This window comes from Ranitomeya imitator, chromosome 6 (genome assembly GCF_032444005.1).
Source record: "Ranitomeya imitator isolate aRanImi1 chromosome 6, aRanImi1.pri, whole genome shotgun sequence".
Lineage (NCBI taxonomy): Eukaryota > Metazoa > Chordata > Amphibia > Anura > Dendrobatidae > Ranitomeya > Ranitomeya imitator.
Genome location: NC_091287.1, coordinates 468,315,105 through 468,334,820, shown reverse-complemented (window position 1 = coordinate 468,334,820; position 19,716 = coordinate 468,315,105). Strand labels below are relative to the sequence as shown.

Below are 19,716 nucleotides of genomic sequence, written 5' to 3'. Positions count from 1 at the left end.
AGCTTCACCTCCAGCATTTTTTTCTTAATTTTTTTTATCATATATAAAACTTCATTTCACCCCCCAATGGGGAGGTCTCTTTTTGTCCATTCTCATTCTTGGGTCCTCGACCAGAGGCCTGGGAGTTTGATGGTTCTGCGCAGGATCTTAGTTGTTCCCAGCATTGCGCTTTTCTGGACAGAGAGTTCAGATGTTGCACCTGAGATCAGTTGTAGCCATTTTCCCAATTTAGAGGTCACTGCTCCAAGTGCTCCTATCACCACTAGAATCACTGTTGTCTTCACCTTCCAGATCTTCTCCAGTTCTCCTTTGAGGTCCTGTTATTTCTCCAGCTTCTCATATTCCATAGTGGCTGGTATAATGTAATGGTTAAGTGCACAGCCTACGGGATGGGAGACTGAGGTTCAAATCCCAGCTCTGCCCTCTGGAAAAATAAAAATTAAGTAAATTATATACCAAGGCTCCTAACACTGTAATTCCTACCTTAGGTGGCTGGTGTAGCTTAGTGGTTAAAGAGCACAACCACCAATGTGGTAATATACCAGTCGTGGTCCTTGGGCAAGACCACTAACACTGTAGTTCCTACCTTAATAAACATGAGAGTTTCACGAACAAAGAGAGTCATGCCAGCTTGGACGTTGTCTGGATTATCAAGGTCCATGTCAGATGTTGAGGAACCAGAACAATCTGATGATAAATGGATTACTGAAACAAACCATACATGGACAAGGGAAGAGAACCTGGATCCAGAATGAAGAATGGTCAGGTCACATCTTTAAGCTGCTTTATGCTGAGCGTGCACTTACACGGTTTAGTTTTTTCAATGCCCCCCACCCCTCACAACAGATTATTGTTTTTTGCTAAGAAAACACAATCCAAGGTATTTGGTTAAACTTTATTGGTTTTAACTGATAAACAACCACAGAATTAATTAGTAAAAGGTACAAACATTAAAAAGTGCACTATTACTGCCGTAACCAGAAGAGTGTTAGAAATAGGTAGTAATTTTGGATGGAATTGGTGTGACCAGCTAGCGACACACTCTTCCTCAGTGCATTCCTATTCTCCAACCTTTAGTGTAGTGCTCCACTCCCTGCTACAACAAACATGTCTCAAATGAGTCTTATAAGATAAAAAAGTGACACAATTTCAGTGAATGAAACTTTTATCCTTGTGAACATTTATATTGTGAAAATTTCGATTTGCCGTAGTGACATCGATGATATCCAAGTCCTAGTGCGTTACGAGCTGACAAAAGCATAACACTGTGACTTCATTGGCTACTAAACAAGGTGCATCATTATCGGCTCGGTGCTCTTTCATTACCAGAGCTATTATACCAATGAAATGTTATGAGTTTGGGGGTGAAACTGTAATTAATATGTGAATGACAAAAAAAGACGAAAACCTAAAAAAGAATAAAAACACAAATCAGCCCTTTGTTTATGAGGCCACCAGTTCATTCACAAGTGCACGTTTATGATGGGGCAGTATAAAATATTAAAGTGTGCAATACAAAACATTCAAACATAAAAAGCTATTAAAACACTAATACAAAGTTTATAACTTAATGTATCATCATTTTTACGCTCTTTTTCTGTGATCGGGACGTCTAGATAATTAGTTGAGCTATAAATCATGGAAGCCATTACAACAGCACAGAAATCCTTTGAGGGTTTCAAAAACCACAATGAGTATTTCTGTGGCTACCCACTGGTGTTTCCTAAAAATCTCAAGTAGCTAACTGCACCTTAAATATCTCAGCCATTGCTTATGAAGAAATTGGGAAAAGGCCCTTCCACCATCTCTGCTGCTTGCAATTTCTTTGATTTTTTCCAGTAATTTCTGACGTCTGGGCCGATTCCTTCTCTTGCCGCACTACATAGCTTCATATTGCGTTGAGGTTTAGAGCGTGTGTGTCAGACACCACAGTTATTAGCTCTCCTGCTTTGGCGCTTGACTTTGCTCGTCTGTGGGTTTCTCGCTAGGAGTTGTCTGTTCATTTTCATCACCTTCTGGAATTAAGAAGAACAATATTGAATTATTCAAATCATTAACTTTTTTCGTATTATTATTATTAATTATTATGAACTTTAAAGAGAATCTGTGAGTAGTATCAACCCTCCTAAGTGTCTATATGGACATGCAGGTCAAAAAAAGTTAAATAAAATGATACCTTGATATCTGTAATCCAGTGTTATAATCCATAGAAATCTATGTTTATCTTGATATGTAAATGAGCTGTTAAATCTCCCCGAGAATCTGCCTCCAGAGATTATTTTAAATGAAAGAAGAGTTATCAGTGTGAGACATATAGTAGACCAGTAGAGCAGACTGTCAGTCATTACATGTCTCACACTGGTAACGCCCCATTCATTTAAAATTAGCTCTGGAGGCAGATTCTCGGTGGGATCTATGTCTGACCTATAGATTTTAAAAGCTCATTTACATATTAAGACAAATGTGGATTTTTATGGAATAAGACATCGGATCACAGATAACAGATAACAAGGTATCATTTTATTCAACTTAATATGACCTGTGTGTCCGTATAGACGGCTTGGAAGGGTTGATCCTAGAGCCAGGCTCCCTTTAAAGCTGTTAAAGGTTCCAAATAGAAGCCTATTTTGCCTGGATGAAAAAACAAAACATGTTACTTATACATATAATATATACAGGCATGTATATCCTGGTATTTCCTAATGTGTGACATCTTCAGCAAGGCTGTGAAATACTAGACTGTGAGAACAGCTCCCTCCACAAGAAAGAAGTCACAGCATGATCTGAAGCCCCAATCAGCAGTTTAAAGGGAATCTGTCAGCACAAAATGACTGTCCAAACCTGGCACACGCCCTCGTTACATCACGGCAGGGCCAAATAGTTCAGTGCGCTGTGACTGATAGATTTGGCTTTACTGTAGCCAAAAGAGGGCAGAAATAAAACAATTAAGTGAAAGGTGCACTGAACTGTTTGGCCACACTAGTGGTGGACTGAATGCCTGAGCTTGTTTTCAACAGAAATATTTCACCAAATAAATATGGTTATTGACCAGTATATATTATATAGAAATTGGCTCACCAATATATATTATATATTCTATAAGTGTACTGCAGTAATATACCAGGAATAAACCAGAGGAAACCAGAAGGGAAGAGTAAGTACTTCTTATTACTTGGTCCTAGCTTTTCTGTTAGCACACTATTACTCCTTCACTATACTTACAAATGCTCTTACAGTTTTTGCTCCACTAATACTCTCCTTCGCTGTTCCCAAACGCCAGCACCCTCTAACCAAATAATAATTTCTCCTTCCCTCTTACCTCCCCCCTGATCTCTTCTGCTTCTCAACCTCAGATCTCCCTTACTAAAACATAAAACATATCGGCCACTCTCCTCCCACCTGCTCTCCCTCTCTCTGCTTCTCACTGGTGGCGACATATCTCCCAATCCTGGATCCCCACAGCTAATACTTCCCATTAATTCCCCCTCCTACTGCTCCCTATCTAACATGAACTACCGCAATCTCTCTAGCGTAAAAACCGTGCCCTTGACCCCCACCCCCCTGCTCCCTTTCTCTGGAGCACTCCGGAACTCCCGCCACATCTGCAATAAACTCCATGTCATGACCTCTTTCTCTCTTAATCTTTTCTTCCTCGGCCTCACAGAAACATGGCTGACACCCTCCGACATGGCCTCCCCTGCTGCGCTGTGTTACGGTGGCCTCCACTTCACCCATACTCCTCACCCTGGCAACAAGCATAGCGGAGGAATGGGTCTTTAGTGATGAGCGCGTATACTCGTTGCTCTGGTGGTCTCCGAGTATTTGTTATAGCTCAGAGATTTAGTTTTTGCCAACGCAGCTGCATGATTTACGGCTGCTAGACAGCTTGAATACATGTGGGGATTCCCTAGCAACCAGGCAACCCCCACATGTACTCAGGCTGGCTGGCAGCCATAAATCATGCAGCTGTGTCAACAAAAACTAAATCTCTGAGCACTAACAAATACTCTGAGACTACCCGAGCGTGCTGGGGAAAACCCGAGCAACAACTATACTTGCTCATCACTAGTATTCTCCTTTATACTAACTTCACCTTTATCAAAATATAGATACAAAAAGCAGAAATAGCTAATCTTAGCCAGAAGCATTCTTGTACTTGCTCCTCTATTAATAGTAACTAACCTAATACAGATTAGTGGACAAATCCATATAGCTACCAACAAAATGAGTACCAAGTACCCACAGACCACTATATCACAATACAGTAAAATCAATAAAGTTTATTGAAAACAAATTTTTAAAAAAAATATACATAACACCATGTGAGTTTTATCAAAAGAGAATCAGTCAGAAATTCCATGAGCAGCGGAAATACCGCATCCAACCATGTAATGCTAAGCATTAAGATACTTTGAAATCTATATTGGTATTACTCTCATTTAAATATAAGATCCCCAAAAAACATCCTTTAAGGTAATTTCAGCGTCTATTATTCCCAGATGATGAGAATTCAATATATAGAATGAGTGGATTCATGCTTACCCATAGTCAGTGCACCGCTGCCCCGGAACGCCCCGACGCGCGTTTCGCCCGTGCTTTTTCAAGGGGAGTGTGTTCCTGCCCCCACCTTACCTCATTAAATACCCCTTGAATAGTAACACCAGCCAGTAGGATGCTCGCATGCCGAGACGCTGCCGCCAGATTCCCAGCTGCATCAACTCCGGTACTCATTTCCGGCGCGCGCTAGAGGAAATCCCTCTCTGACGTCACATTGCGCGCACCGGAAGTGGATTGAGACCTTTGGTGACACAGGAAAAAGAGGCGAGCGACTGCGCATGCGCATACCGGCGCCATATTCAAGGAGCCCTTAAGGAAGATGCCATGTTTGTGTGCCCTGTGCGAAAAAGAAAATGCGCCTGCGCATAGCGGCGCCATTCTTAAGGAGTCCATAGTATAACGCCGTCTCCCAATACCCTCGAAAGCGGAAGAAGAAAATTGTCCATCTATCTATACCGCACCGAGCAGGATTTACCCAGAATACTAAGGCCAGCTGTAAGTAGCACACAAAGAAACCCCCCCCCTTTGCCCTATTCTACCCCAGAACCCAGTCCGTATACAGAAATGGTACAAGAAGGATATCAATATATATTCTCTCATCATCCGCATAATAAGAACAAACTCAAAATAAACTATAATACAAAATAAACATTCGTAAAAAATATGTCTGTGCCATGAACAATAGTGCATAAAAACATACCACATTATACAACATGTAAATACAAATTAACCGTTTCAGGAAAACCCGAAACGGTAAATAAATAATAACTCAATCCCCAGGAGATCCCTAAAGAGAGGACCATATAATAACTATGGACCTCCTCCTCTAAGAATCCATATGTGATATTAAATACTACACCTATGACATATCCCATGTTTCATCTATGTAGAACATACAATTAATATTAATATACACAAAAACAATAACAATAAAACAATAGTGAACATGTACAATTCAATTACCACATGTAAATACACAAACATAAATAATAAATCACCATAAATATGAACATTATTTCGTTTATTTGTTGTTTTCCTCTATATTCCTGCTCTCAATATGCGGTCCATCTTCTCATGTATTCAACCGGGCCATATTCATCATCTATGTATAAAAGGTCCGAAAGAAAACAGACTCTCCAAGATGTAGAAAATAGGCGAGGGGGGAGGGGGAAAGTCACAAATAATTCTTCTTTAAGATGAAGATCAATCACCAAAACCTCACATTCAAGCAAGAGATGATCCTACTACTAAAAATGAATAAACAAAGAAGAAAAATTAAAAACACACATAGAGAAAGTTAAAAAACAGGGATTACAAAAATGGTACAAAACTAATTTTTTCGTTGAGTCCATCAGGGGACATAGTGCCCAATTCGACAATCCACTTGGATTCCGTTTGGGCCAAAATCTGTTTAATATTTCCTCCTCTAATGCCACAGTGGATCCTATCAATTCCCCTGACCCTAAATCCTCTCGGATCAGACTGATGATATAATTTAAAATGTTTCGGTATTGTTTTCTAGATTTGATGTTACAAATCTCCGTTTCCCATTTCTGGAAACTCTGTTCCAGATCTTTATTTATGTCCTCCAACTTTTTGTCCGATAATTCTTTTTTAAGTTCCCCTTGAACTCCCTCAATGTCTTTTTCAATTTCTTTTAATTTGTTGTCATCCAATTGAATCAAAAGCTCCATAAAACCCTTCGAACACTCCCCAGCTATTCTTTCCCATTTAGTTTTTATAATCTCATCCTCTACCAAAAAAGACGGAAAAATCTGGACCCGAAGTCCCCGTGGAATCAACCCTTTAATTAAATCTTAAAACCAGATTTATCTCTACCTTTAATTGCCGTTGGCATTCAATCAGACAGATTCTTAACAAACATTGGCCGGTATTGATGACTGACCCGGTATTACAGAAAGAAATTTCACCTGTTCCCTTGATGGCTGCTAGACGTAGCAGGAATCTAAGGGATCACCTGGTCAGGAGTCACTATACGGCCAAAATTAAAAATCCTTTCGGTGCCGGCAAACAGAGATGTGGATGCTTTCCGTGCGGAGATTGTTTGGCATGTAAGAGGGGGAATATAATTAGAGGCAATTCCTTTTCCTCAGTAGATGGGACTCGTTCCTTTGTGGTCACCAGCTATATCTCTTGTAGTACAACGTATGTCATATACCATGCCGTCTGTCCCTGCAACAAGGCTTACGTTGGATTGACATCACGTGAGCTGCGTATCAGGACCAGAGAACACGTGCGTGACATCATTGCGGCAGAAGAGGTGGATGACCTATCATTGCTGAAAACAATACCGAAACATTTTAAATTATATCATCAGTCTGATCCGAGAGGATTTAGGGTCAGGGGAATTGATAGGATCCACTGTGGCATTAGAGGAGGAAATATTAAACAGATTTTGGCCCAAACGGAATCCAAGTGGATTGTCGAATTGGGCACTATGTCCCCTGATGGACTCAACGAAAAAATTAGTTTTGTACCATTTTTGTAATACCTGTTTTTTAACTTTCTCTATGTGTGTTTTTAATTTTTCTTCTTTGTTTATTCATTTTTAGTAGCAGGATCATCTCTTGCTTGAATGTGAGGTTTTGGTGATTGATCTTCATCTTAAAGAAGAATTATTTGTGACTTTCCCCCTCCCCCCTCGCCTATTTTCTACATCTTGGAGAGTCTGTTTTCTTTCGGACCTTTTATACATAGATGATGAATATGGCCCGGTTGAATACATGAGAAGATGGACCGCATATTGAGAGCAGGAATATAGAGGAAAACAACAAATAAACGAAATAATGTTCATATTTATGGTGATTTATTATTTATGTTTGTGTATTTACATGTGGTAATTGAATTGTACATGTTCACTATTGTTTTATTGTTATTGTTTTTGTGTATATTAATATTAATTGTATGTTCTACATAGATGAAACATGGGATATGTCATAGGTGTAGTATTTAATATCACATATGGATTCTTAGAGGAGGAGGTCCATAGTTATTATATGGTCCTCTCTTTAGGGATCTCCTGGGGATTGAGTTATTATTTATTTACCGTTTCGGGTTTTCCTGAAACGGTTAATTTGTATTTACATGTTGTATAATGTGGTATGTTTTTATGCACTATTGTTCATGGCACAGACATATTTTTTACGAATGTTTATTTTGTATTATAGTTTATTTTGAGTTTGTTCTTATTATGCGGATGATGAGAGAATATATATTGATATCCTTCTTGTACCATTTCTGTATACGGACTGGGTTCTGGGGTAGAATAGGGCAAAAGGGGGGGGGGTTTTCTTTGTGTGCTACTTACAGCTGGCCTTAGTATTCTGGGTAAATCCTGCTCGGTGCGGTATAGATAGATGGACAATTTTCTTCTTCCGCTTTCGAGGGTATTGGGAGACGGCGTTATACTATGGACTCCTTAAGAATGGCGCCGCTATGCGCAGGCGCATTTTCTTTTTCGCACAGGGCACACAAACATGGCATCTTCCTTAAGGGCTCCTTGAATATGGCGCCGGTATGCGCATGCGCAGTCGCTCGCCTCTTTTTCCTGTGTCACCAAAGGTCTCAATCCACTTCCGGTGCGCGCAATGTGACGTCAGAGAGGGATTTCCTCTAGCGCGCGCCGGAAATGAGTACCGGAGTTGATGCAGCTGGGAATCTGGCGGCAGCGTCTCGGCATGCGAGCATCCTACTGGCTGGTGTTACTATTCAAGGGGTATTTAATGAGGTAAGGTGGGGGCAGGAACACACTCCCCTTGAAAAAGCACGGGCGAAACGCGCGTCGGGGCGTTCCGGGGCAGCGGTGCACTGACTATGGGTAAGCATGAATCCACTCATTCTATATATTGAATTCTCATCATCTGGGAATAATAGACGCTGAAATTACCTTAAAGGATGTTTTTTGGGGATCTTATATTTAAATGAGAGTAATACCAATATAGATTTCAAAGTATCTTAATGCTTAGCATTACATGGTTGGATGCGGTATTTCCGCTGCTCATGGAATTTCTGACTGATTCTCTTTTGATAAAACTCACATGGTGTTATGTATATTTTTTTTAAAAATTTGTTTTCAATAAACTTTATTGATTTTACTGTATTGTGATATAGTGGTCTGTGGGTACTTGGTACTCATTTTGTTGGTAACTTCACCTTTAACCCAATTCCACCTCTACCTTCTCTTATCCTTCCCCTTCTCTGTCCACATCTACTCTCCCTCCAAACTCAAAGTGGCCATCATATACAGACCTCCTTGCCCAGTCACTGCCTTTATTGATCAGTTCTATACCTTGCTTCTTCATTTTCTTTCCACTGACATTCCCACTTTCATCATGGGTTACTTCAACATCCCCACTGATACCCTTCAGTCAACAGCCTGCAAAATCCTGTCTCTTACTTCATCTTTTGGACTTAGTGGTCCTACTCAGCCACCCACACAGACAGATGGACATACATTAGACCTGTTCTTCATACGTCTCTGCTCCCTCTCTAACTTCACAACCACCCATCTCCCTCTATCTGATCACCATCCACTCACTTTCTCATCCCTGTCCTTCTCACCCATCACCATGTCCAGCAACTTGCGCACCACCACAGAAACTTCGCACATCTAGACACCCACACATTCTCTGACTCTATTCTACCACTGGTGTCCATATCCTCAGCCCACGACACAGATAGTGCCACTGCTTTCTACAATGCCACTCTCGCATCAGCTATTGACGCAGTCACCCCTCTCATGCATGGCAGAGTGCGATGCATCAATAGACAATACTGGCACAATAACATCACTAAAAGGCATCCAGGGTGGCGGAGCGGATTTCGAAGAAACACATTCGTAAGATGATTTCACTGCATTCAAACAAGCAACACTCACTTTCAAATCTGCCCTCGCCTCTGCTAAACAGGCCTACTTCACAACCCTCATATCTTTCCTATCCTACAACACCAAAAAGTTATTCAACACTTTTAACTCCCTCTTCCACTCACTACTGCCCCTCCAACCTCCCTCATCTCTGCTGAGGACTTTGCCGCACACTTCAAAAAATAGGATTGACCAAACAAGGCAAGTCTTTATTGTTCAACTACCACAACCCCTTTGTATATCAGACCAAGGCCCTTCCCCCATAACTTCCCTTTACAATATCACTGAAGGGAAGCTTAATCGTCTCCTCTCCAAATCACACCTCACCACTTGTGCACTTGACGCCATCCCATCTCCTCCCCAACTTCACCACCACACTTATCTCATCCCTAACCCATCTCTTCAACCTATCACTAAATTCTGGTACCTTCCCTTCTGCTTTTAAACATACCACAATCATGCCTATCCTTTAAAAGCCATTCCTCGACCCAACCACTATGTCCAACTATCGCTCCATATCGCTGTTCCCATTTGCTTCCAAACTCCAGGAGCAGCACATCCACTCTGAACTTTCCTCCCACCTCTTGTCTAACTTGTTCTTTGACAATCTACAATCTGCTTTCTGTCCCCATCATTCCACTGAAATTGCCCTGACCAAAATTAGTAATGACCTACTTACAGCCAAGGCTAACAGACAATTCTCTATACTCCCCCTTCTAGACCTATCCTCTGCCTTTGACACAGTTGACCACTACCTCCTACTATAGATCCTCTCTTCCTTTGGCATCAAAGACCTCCTGGATCTCCTCATACCTTTCTAACCGCACATTCAGTGTCTCCTACTCCCACACTACCTGCTCATCCCGCCCTCTATCTGTTGGGAGTCCATCAAGGCTCTGTCCTAGGACCCCTACTCTTCTCAATGTATACCCTTGGTCTGGGAAAACTCATAAAGTCCCTTGTTTTCAGTGCCTCCTATATGCTGATGACACTCAGATCTACCTCTTGGGTTCAGATGTCACCTTTCTACTGTCCAAAATCCCAGAGTGTCTATCGGCCATATCCTCCTTCTTCTCCTCTCACTTCCTCAAACTCAATGTGGACAAATCATCTGTCCTCCATCTCACGTATCTTCCCTACCTAATCTATCTATCACAATAAATTACATCACACTTTTCCTGTACCGGAAATCTGCTGCCTCAGAGTAACACTTGACTCTGTCCTGTTCTTTAAACCGCACATCTAAGCTTTTTCCACCTCCTGTCACCTCCAGCTCAAAAAATATTTTCAGAAACTGTCCTTTCCTCAACCCTTAATCTACTAAAATGCTTGTGTATGCCCTCATCATCTCCCTCCTCGACTACTGCAACATCCTCTTCTGTGGCCTCCCTGCTAACACTCTCACACCCCTCCAGACCATCTCTGCTGCCTGACTAATTCATGTCTTTCCTCGCTACTCCTTCGCTTTTCCCATCAGCAAATCTCTTCACTGTCTCCCATTCCCTCAGCGTATCCAGTTCAAATTCCTAATACTGACCTACAAAGCCATCCATAACCTGTCTCCTCCATATATTTCTGAACTAATCTGATATCTTCCCTCACGAATCTCAGGTCCTCCCAAGACCTCCTTCTCTCCTCCACACTTATTCGTTCCTCACCCTATCGCCTCCAAGACTTCTCCTGAATATTCCCCATCCTCTGGAATTCTGTGTCCCAATACATCTGACTATCAACCACATTCGGCTTCTTCAGACGGAACTTGAAAACCCACCTCTTCAAGAAAGCTTACAGCCTGCAATGACCCCACTGCCTCCTCAACAATACCAGAGCTGCCTCATCACCAACAGTGAAGCTTCGGCAACCTACTGTCTCCTTCCCCACCATCCTATAGAATGTAAGCCCGCAAGGGCAGGGTCCTCTCACCTTGGAAAAAGTCTGTCATTGTTAGTATGTCAAAACAATTTGTCCACAAGTGAAGAATGCACTTCAACAAAATTCGACAACCAAAAACTCCCATATATGTGTAATACTCATGGGAATATGAAGATATCCAATACAAATAAGTGTTAAAAATTAACTTTATTAACCCCTATCTGACCTCGGACAGGATAGTACGTCCGAGGTCAGATCCCCTGCTTTGATGCGGGCTCCGGCGGTGAGCCCGCACCAAAGCCGGGACATGTCAGCTGTTTTGAACAGCTGACATGTGCCCGTAATAGGTGTGGGCAGAATCGCGATCTGCCCGCACCTATTAACTAGTTGAATGCCGCTGTCAAACGCAGACAGCGGCATTTAACTACCGCATCCGGCCAGGCGGCCGGAAATGACGTCATTGCCGACCCCCGTCACATGATCGGGGGTCGGCGATGCGTCTCCATTGTAACCATAGAGGTCCTTGAGACCTCTATGGTTACTGATGACCGGTGGCTGTGAGAGCCACCCTGTGGTCGGCGCTCACAGCACACCTCCATTTCTGCTACATAGCAGCGATCAGCAGATCGCTGCTATGTAGCAGAGCCGATCGCGTTGTGCCTGCTTCTAGCCTCCCATGGAGGCTATTGAAGCATGGCAAAAGTAAAAAAAAAAAAGTTGAAAAAAATGTTAAAAAAATAAAAAAAATATAAAAGTTTAAATCACCCCCCTTTCGCCCCAATCAAAATAAATTAATAAAAAAAATATAAAATCTATGCATATTTGGTATCGCCGCGCTCAGAATCGCCCGATCTATCAACTAAAAAAAAGCATTAACCTGATCGCTAAACAGCGTAGCGGGAAAAAAATTCAAAACGCCAGAATTACGTTTTTTTGGTCGCCGCGACATTGCATTAAAATGCAATAACGGGCGATCAAAAGAACGTATCTGCACCGAAATGCTATCATTAAAAACGCGAGCTCGGCACGCAAAAAATAAGCCCTCAACTGACCCCAGATCACGAAAAATGGAGACGCTACGGGTATCGGAAAATGGCGCAATGTTTTTTGTTTTTTTTTAGCAAAGTTTGGAATTTTTTTTCACCACTTAGATGAAAAATAACCTAATCATATTAGGTGTCTACGAACTCGTACTGACCTGGAGAATCATAATGTCAAGTCAGTTTTAGCATTTAGTGAACCTAGCAAAAAAGCCAAACAAAAAACAAGTGTCGGATTGCACTTTTTTTGCAATTTCACCGCACTTGGAATTTTTTTCCCGTTTTCTAGTACACGACATGCTAAAACCAATGATGTCGTTCAAACGTACAACTCGTCCCGCAAAAAATAAGCCCTCACATGGCCAATTTGACGGAAAAATAAAAAAGTTATGGCTCTGGGAAGGAGGGGAGTGAAAAACGAACATGGAAAAACGAAAAATCCCAAGGTCATGAAAGGGTTAAATATCAATTAAAAAGATAATCCAAACAGCAAAATACCATCAAGAGACACCAAGGGGAAAAAAGGGGATAGCACATCAAATTAGGTACAAATAATAAAAAAAATATGAAATTCATACGTCAAAAAGCCCAATTTATAAAAGACACCAAGCAGTATATATACAGTGGGTACGGAATGTATTCAGACCCCTTTAAATTTTTCATTCTTTGTTTCATTGCAGCCACTTGGTAAATTCAACAAAGTTCTTTTGTCTCATTAATGTGCACTCTGCACCCCATCATGACTGAAAAAAAACAGAAATGTAGAAATTTTTGCAAATTTATTAAAAAAGAAAAACTGAAATATCACATGGTCATAAGTATTCAGACCCTTTGCTCAGACACTCATATTTAAGTCACATGCTGTCCATTTTTCTTGTGATCCTCCTTGAGATGGTTCTACTCCTTCATTGGAGTCCAGTGTTTAATTAAACTGATAGGAATTGATTTGGAAAGGCACACACCTGTCTATATAAGACCTCACAGCTCACAGTGCATGTCAGACCAAGTGAGAATCATGAGGTCAAAGGAACTGGCCAAGGAGCTCAGAGACAGAATTGTGCCAAGGCACAGATCTGGCCAAGGTTACAAAAGAATTTCTGCTGTACTCAAGGTTTCCAAGAGCACAGTGGCCTCCATAATCCTTAAATGGAAAAAGTTTGGGACCACCAGAAGTCTTCCTAGACCTGGCCGTCCAGTCAAACTGAGAAATCGTGGGAGAAGAGCCTTGGTGAGAGAGGTAAATAAGAACCCCAAGATCACTGTGGCGAAGCTCCAGAGAAGCAGTAGGGAGATGGGAGAAAGTTCCACAAAGTCAATTATCACTGCAGCCCTCTGTGTGTCGGGCCTTTATGGCAGATTGGCCCGACGGAAGCCTCTTCTCAGTGCAAGACATATGAAGGCCTGCATAGAGTTTGCTAAAAAATACATGAAGGACTCCCAGACAATGAGAAATAAAATTCTCAGGTCTGTCCACCAACGTTCACCATCCAACCTGACAGAACTGGAGAGGATCTGCAAGGAAGAATGGCAGAGGATCCCCAAATCCAGGTGTAAAAAACTTGTTGCATCATTCCCGAGAAGACTCATGGCTGTACTAGCTCAAAAGGGTGGAGCAGCTACTCAATACTGAGCAAAAAGTAACAGTAACATTACCCGTAGTACAAGGTCACATGTGTTCGCTCGGCGACCTCACCCCGACACGCGTTTTGCCGCCCGAAGAAGACGGCAAAATGCTGTAAGTGATATCTGTATTTTGTATGTAACCCCTTCTCATGTACAGCACCATGGAATCAATGTTGCTATATAAAGAATAGATATATACCGTTCTTATATTTTATTAGAAATCCTACTAAAAAACAATTACGGTAATACAAAGAATGTATCGCTAGACAGTTCTCAAAAGGAGGGCTCTATCCCTTAAGAATAGGAGATAACATCTAGTAAAATATCACATACCACTGTTTCATAAAGGCACAGTTTATGAGATCAGACAAGATGCCGAAGATTCTCTATAATGCTAACCCCTAGACCACCAGGAGTATTTAATTACTATTTCATATTTAGGAAGAGATAATTTCTGAACCAAAACAAAAATAACTCACTTTCACTTATATGAGATTTTCTAAAACACCACTCACAACCAATAAATATTTATAGTTTTTCATGCAAATATTTTGGGAATTTGATACAGATATCCCACACCACACATTTCATTAATTGGATGGTGTCAGACAAACACATCCTTTTTTTTATTAGAGTCTTTGGTTGTCGTAGATGGGTTTGTGATGGAAAACATAACACAACCATGGTTGGACACTCATTTGGTACTGTACATGTATCTTTCTGCACCTATCCACAGGATAGGATGGGCGATAGATTGTTGATCAATGGGGGACCGATCTCTGGAGCCTGCACGATTGGCAAGATGGCAAACTTTTATATTCATTAGTATGGAGCGGCAGTGCGCTCACTCCACCGCTGATGCAATCACTCCCTATTGACTACTGTGTTCTGCTTTTTCTGACAACAGCCACATAGAGAATGAATGGAGCTGTGGTCAGGTGTCCAACCTGCCACACGATTTTGGAATGGAGATTAATGTTTCCTGCTGTGGATAAAACTAAATCTGTTGATCAGTGTAGGTCCCATTGATTATAACTCAATCTGCTGATCAGTGTAGGTCATAAGTTATTACTTATCCTGCTGGTGGGTGATAATTTGTTTTTACTGGACAACCCTTTAAGGAACAGATCCTCTGATAAAATTGCGAGTCGAATTATGAGCAGGACTGTATGTGGCTGTGGCCAGTAAAACGTGTGAGTGGAGACCCCCATCGGCACCATTTTATAAATCTCCATACTCTATTTTGCACGTAATTAACCAGTAACAGCTGCTTGGCCCCTCCTGTAGCTTCCTCTTCTCTCCTCCGCAGTCCATACTTAATAGTGATATCATACTTCTATCATACTTTCACCAACAGATATCTAATACCGCTTCATTAATTTGTGTTTCCTAACCCATGGGCTTCAATTCCAACAACTTTCTCGACACCTGTTTATGTGCTTTACCCCGTACTTATTATGAAGGTTAATCTTTTTTACATTTCAAAATGTGTGTTTCTAATCTTACATATCTTATTAAGGAGAAAATGTGTGTGAGGGAGCAACACACCTCTCTGCTGAGAATTGCTGACATTACATGCTTGTCACTGTGACCAAGAAGTAGTGCTTCGAGTGTGAATTATGTATATATTTTTTTATTTTTAGTTATTTTTTATATTTTTTCTTTTTCATAAATCAGTATCTATTGGGATGTATTTTTAATTTATTGTATTAGATTTTCAATAAAGCCATTTAATTTCATTACAATATTTGAAAGATTTATTTTTAAAGGTTGGGGCTAAGGATTTTATATGTTAACTTATTTTATGTAACACAGTTTAGCTTTTTGTTTCTTAAATGCAGTCATTTACCCATTAAATAGAGAATGCGCGAATGGTCACCACTTACTATATTGTCATCAAAATCACCCTGTTGCAGTCTTCATCCAAATACCACCTAAATATCCTAAATTCTAATAAGAAGACAAGATTTACTTTAGTCCTTTACTTCCTACCTGCTGATATGAACTGTAGAAGCAGATATATAGATAGTGGGAGATAGATAGATAGATAGATAGATAGATAGATAGATAGATAGATAGATAGATAGATAGATAGATAGATAGAGCAGCAAGCCCAAGGAGGATAGACTGCCCACACTGTGACCTGGAGGCCGTAAAGAAGGGGAGGATAACCTTTTTTCAGCCGAGGCCATTTGGAAATTTCTACCATCATTCGGCTGCCACACAAAAATTATCACCCCGGTAAATATAGTCAAAACAATTAATTACGGTAACTCACCCTTTAATGTGACGGCTGGAGCTGCTTCTCTTTGGTGCAGCTGTGATGTTAGGTGATACTGATCATTTTGCTTCTCACAGCTGCTGTTCTAGGTTTGTTTCGGCCATGAGAGTAGTTAACTTTTTGTCATAATAAGTTTTATAAATCATACATCACCATAGGAGATGCTGGGACTACTGTATATGCATCTCATAGGAGAAACTGAGACAACTGTATATACACAACATAGGAGATAATGGGACTGCTGTATAAGCCTCACATAGGAGACACTGAGACTGCTGTCTATACATCACATAGGAGACACTGAGACTGCTGTCTATACATCACATAGGAGACACTGAGACTGCTGCATCAATATCACATAGAGGACACCGCTTTATATATATCACACAGGAGATGCTGGGACTGCTGTATATGCATCACACAGGAGATGCTGGGACTGCCGAATATACATCACATAGGAGAAGCTGGGACTGCTGCATATACATCACATAGGAGTCCCTGGGACTGCTGTACATACATAACATAGGAAACATATAGCTGGGGGCACAGAGATCATGGGGCATATAGCTGGTGGGCACAGAAATAACAGGGGGCATATAGCTGGGGGGCAGAGATCACAGGGAACAGAGATCATAGGGGGGCACATGGCTGGGGGCACAGAAATCACAGGGGCGCATAGCTGGGGGGCACAGGGATCACAGGGGGCATATAGCGGGTTGCACAGAGATCACATAGGGAGGGCACAAAGCTGGGGCCACAGAGATAACAAGGGGGCACAGAGATCACATGGGGGCACATAGCTGGGAGGCACAGAGATCACAGGGGGGCCTATAGTATGAGGGCACATAGATCACGGGGGGCACATAACTGAGGGGCAAAGATCACCTGGCACAGAAATCACCAGCAGACAGGCACTGAGCTGCCGGCACAGAGATCGCTCTGGAATCCCAGGCAGGCAGCAGCTCCTCTTCCGGAACAAGGGGACGGAAAAGCATTGGGTGCTAACCCCGCCCACCCTGGTGCTAACCCCGCCCACCACAATGACCTCATGATTCATTCTGTAATGAACGCTGCATGCACTTGGGGGTTAAAGGGCTGGCAGCTGGCAGGATACGGCTGCCGCCTGAGCATTGTGGACTCAGGGGACCTGCCCGCAAGCTGCATGAAAAGTCACCGCTGGCCACATGTGGCCTGCGGGCCAGAGGTTCCCCACACCTACCATTAAGGATGAGACCAACTCCATGCTATACTGCACCAAATACTCAGAACTGAGGGACACTGACTTTGGGAGACTCTCCGATCTCTTCCTGGATTTCAACTCCACGAAGGAGGAAGAAAAAACATATATCCTGCTGGGGGAAGAAGAGAGCGCGGTAGAGATTGCAGTGCGGTATGTGAGTGTGTGCCACAGGCTGCGAAAAAGAGAACTGTGATATTCCTTGGATTTGTATATATCCAACCCTGGATGTGCATCATCCATCGTTCCTGCAGTCCCTATCCATCGTCCCCACAGTCACTATCCCTATTGTACACTTGCTTTGGCAAAATTAATGTGTTTTCATTCCTGCCAATAAACCTTCTTTGAATTTGATACAGTTTTTCTTTTTGTAAGTGGTAGAAATAAATTAAATAATTTGTAAAAAAAAAAAAAAAAGAATATTTTGCTTTTGTCGCCATTTTCCGGAACATGTTACGCTTTCATTTTTTTGGGATCTGGGTGAGGGCTTATTTTTTCTGCCCTGAGCTGACACCATTTTGGGATAGAAACAATGTTTTGATCGTCTCTTAATGCATTGTATGGCAATGTTGCAGCAGCCCCCCAAAAATGTAAATCTGGGGTTAATAAGCACATGCCTACTCATAAATTGGGAGTGTCGCACAAGAGGTCTGCGCCTCCGTGTGCATCTCACCACAAATCCTACTGCAATCCATGGTGAAGTAAGGTTTGTGGCATAGTGAAATCCGCTGCTCATCATGAATTTAACAAGCTGCGGTCACCATCCCCTTGTCCCACTTCAGCTCTACCTACTGTTTAGGAGGTGGGGGAAAATGGTGTGAAAATACCAAAAATAAAAAGATTTAAGCAAAAATTTGGCGACTTTTCAAAGCCTTTTTCATCAGAATACTGGTATAAAAGCTGTAATGAATCGGACCCCATGCCAATGACTGGGCGGCTGATGTACTAGGCGTGTTGAATCGCAGACATGATGAGCTGCTAACAGAGAATTAGAAGGAAGGAGAGATCTAAGGTTACAAATGACTGAACTTTAAAGGGAAAGGGGTCAGAAGAGCATTACCGTACATATTTTTTTTACATGATTTGGGCATAACACACATTCATATAACACATACACTGAACTCTAGAGTATTTATAATCCCCTACATTGCGTGAAAGCTGTCATCAGAATGGACACTGTGCTAGTTTAATAAAAAGTGTTAGAAGGGTTGGACCATACACAGCATTTATTACCTATGCACAGGAAACGTTCTCGTGAGATCCCTTGGTCCCAGTCACCTTACACTGTGGATAGGTGATAAATATTTGTTATTGAACCTCTCATACTTGCACGTTGTGTCTCCCAGAGATCGCACTTGTGTGTAATTCTCTTACCTGACTTCTTGATGTCTAGCTCTGATAACTGTAGAGCCAGGTCACTTGTGTTCCCGCTTGCAGAGGAGACAAGTATATTATGTATAGCATTTCTTCTTCCCGTTCTCCCAGAGGCTATGAAATCTGCATATGTAGATTCCACATCAGTCATTGCTACCAAGTATCCACATAGCAGTACCTGCAAAAAAAGAAAACCACAGATTTTATGTGTGTGTTCCGCAAAATCCTTGATCCCAAAGACACTGTTGAGAATAAAATAAGAGTTTGAGATACCTATGTACACAACATTGAATCTGATGTGGATTTTCAAAGTTAGTACACCAGTCTTACCAAGTATGAGATTTTTAGAATAATGTTTTCACTGACTGATCTGCTTGAGAAAGGTTATCTGTGTAAGATGCTGATGGCTTCTCTGTAAGGTAGACCATCAATATCTGATCAGCGGGCATCTAACTTCTGGTGTGGATGTTATCGACTAACTGAAGGTACTGTGAAGCTCTATCACTCTAAAAAATGCTCTTCATTGTTCACCAGCCACAGATCTGCGCTCTTGGCAATGGCCTTGTCAGGTATTTCAGCTCAATGCTGTTAACTTGAATGGGACTGAGCAAAACATGAGCGGTAATATCAATCACAACCAGAATGAGGAGCTGTACCTGGCATACAATAGAGATAAAGATGAGTTGATTCACTGGACCCTGGGTTCAGTGGCCAAGTCAGTATTGACCAACACATCAGGAGAGGTGTTGTGGATTCTGCCAGATAGGTGGTGGCCACAGAATACTGATGTGGCCTCTGGACAAAGGCCCTGCAAGTCAATTCTTTCATCTCTAATGAAAGTGATGCA

General features: G+C 41.7%; 1 protein-coding gene and 1 long non-coding RNA gene across 3 annotated transcripts in view; one reads left to right on the top strand and one right to left on the bottom strand.

Moving 5' to 3' along the window:
- LOC138641473 (uncharacterized) overlaps positions 1–19,716 on the top strand; it is a 569,428-nt gene that overhangs the window by 2,026 nt on the left and 547,686 nt on the right. The gene's annotated exons all lie outside the window — the stretch shown is intronic.
- PKIA (cAMP-dependent protein kinase inhibitor alpha) overlaps positions 882–19,716 on the bottom strand; it is an 81,066-nt gene continuing 62,231 nt past the window's right edge. Inside the window, exons 2-3 of one of the 2 annotated variants that reach the window (XM_069731511.1) lie at positions 18,870–19,047; positions 882–2,012 (exon numbers count right to left, since the gene is read on the bottom strand). In XM_069731511.1, the coding sequence (XP_069587612.1) occupies positions 1,936–2,012; positions 18,870–19,020 (228 nt within the window). In that variant the 5' untranslated portion in view covers positions 19,021–19,047 and the 3' untranslated portion in view covers positions 882–1,935. Of the gene's footprint in view, positions 2,016–18,869; positions 19,048–19,716 lie in introns of both variants that reach the window. The other variant, XM_069731509.1, reaches the window with a different exon arrangement.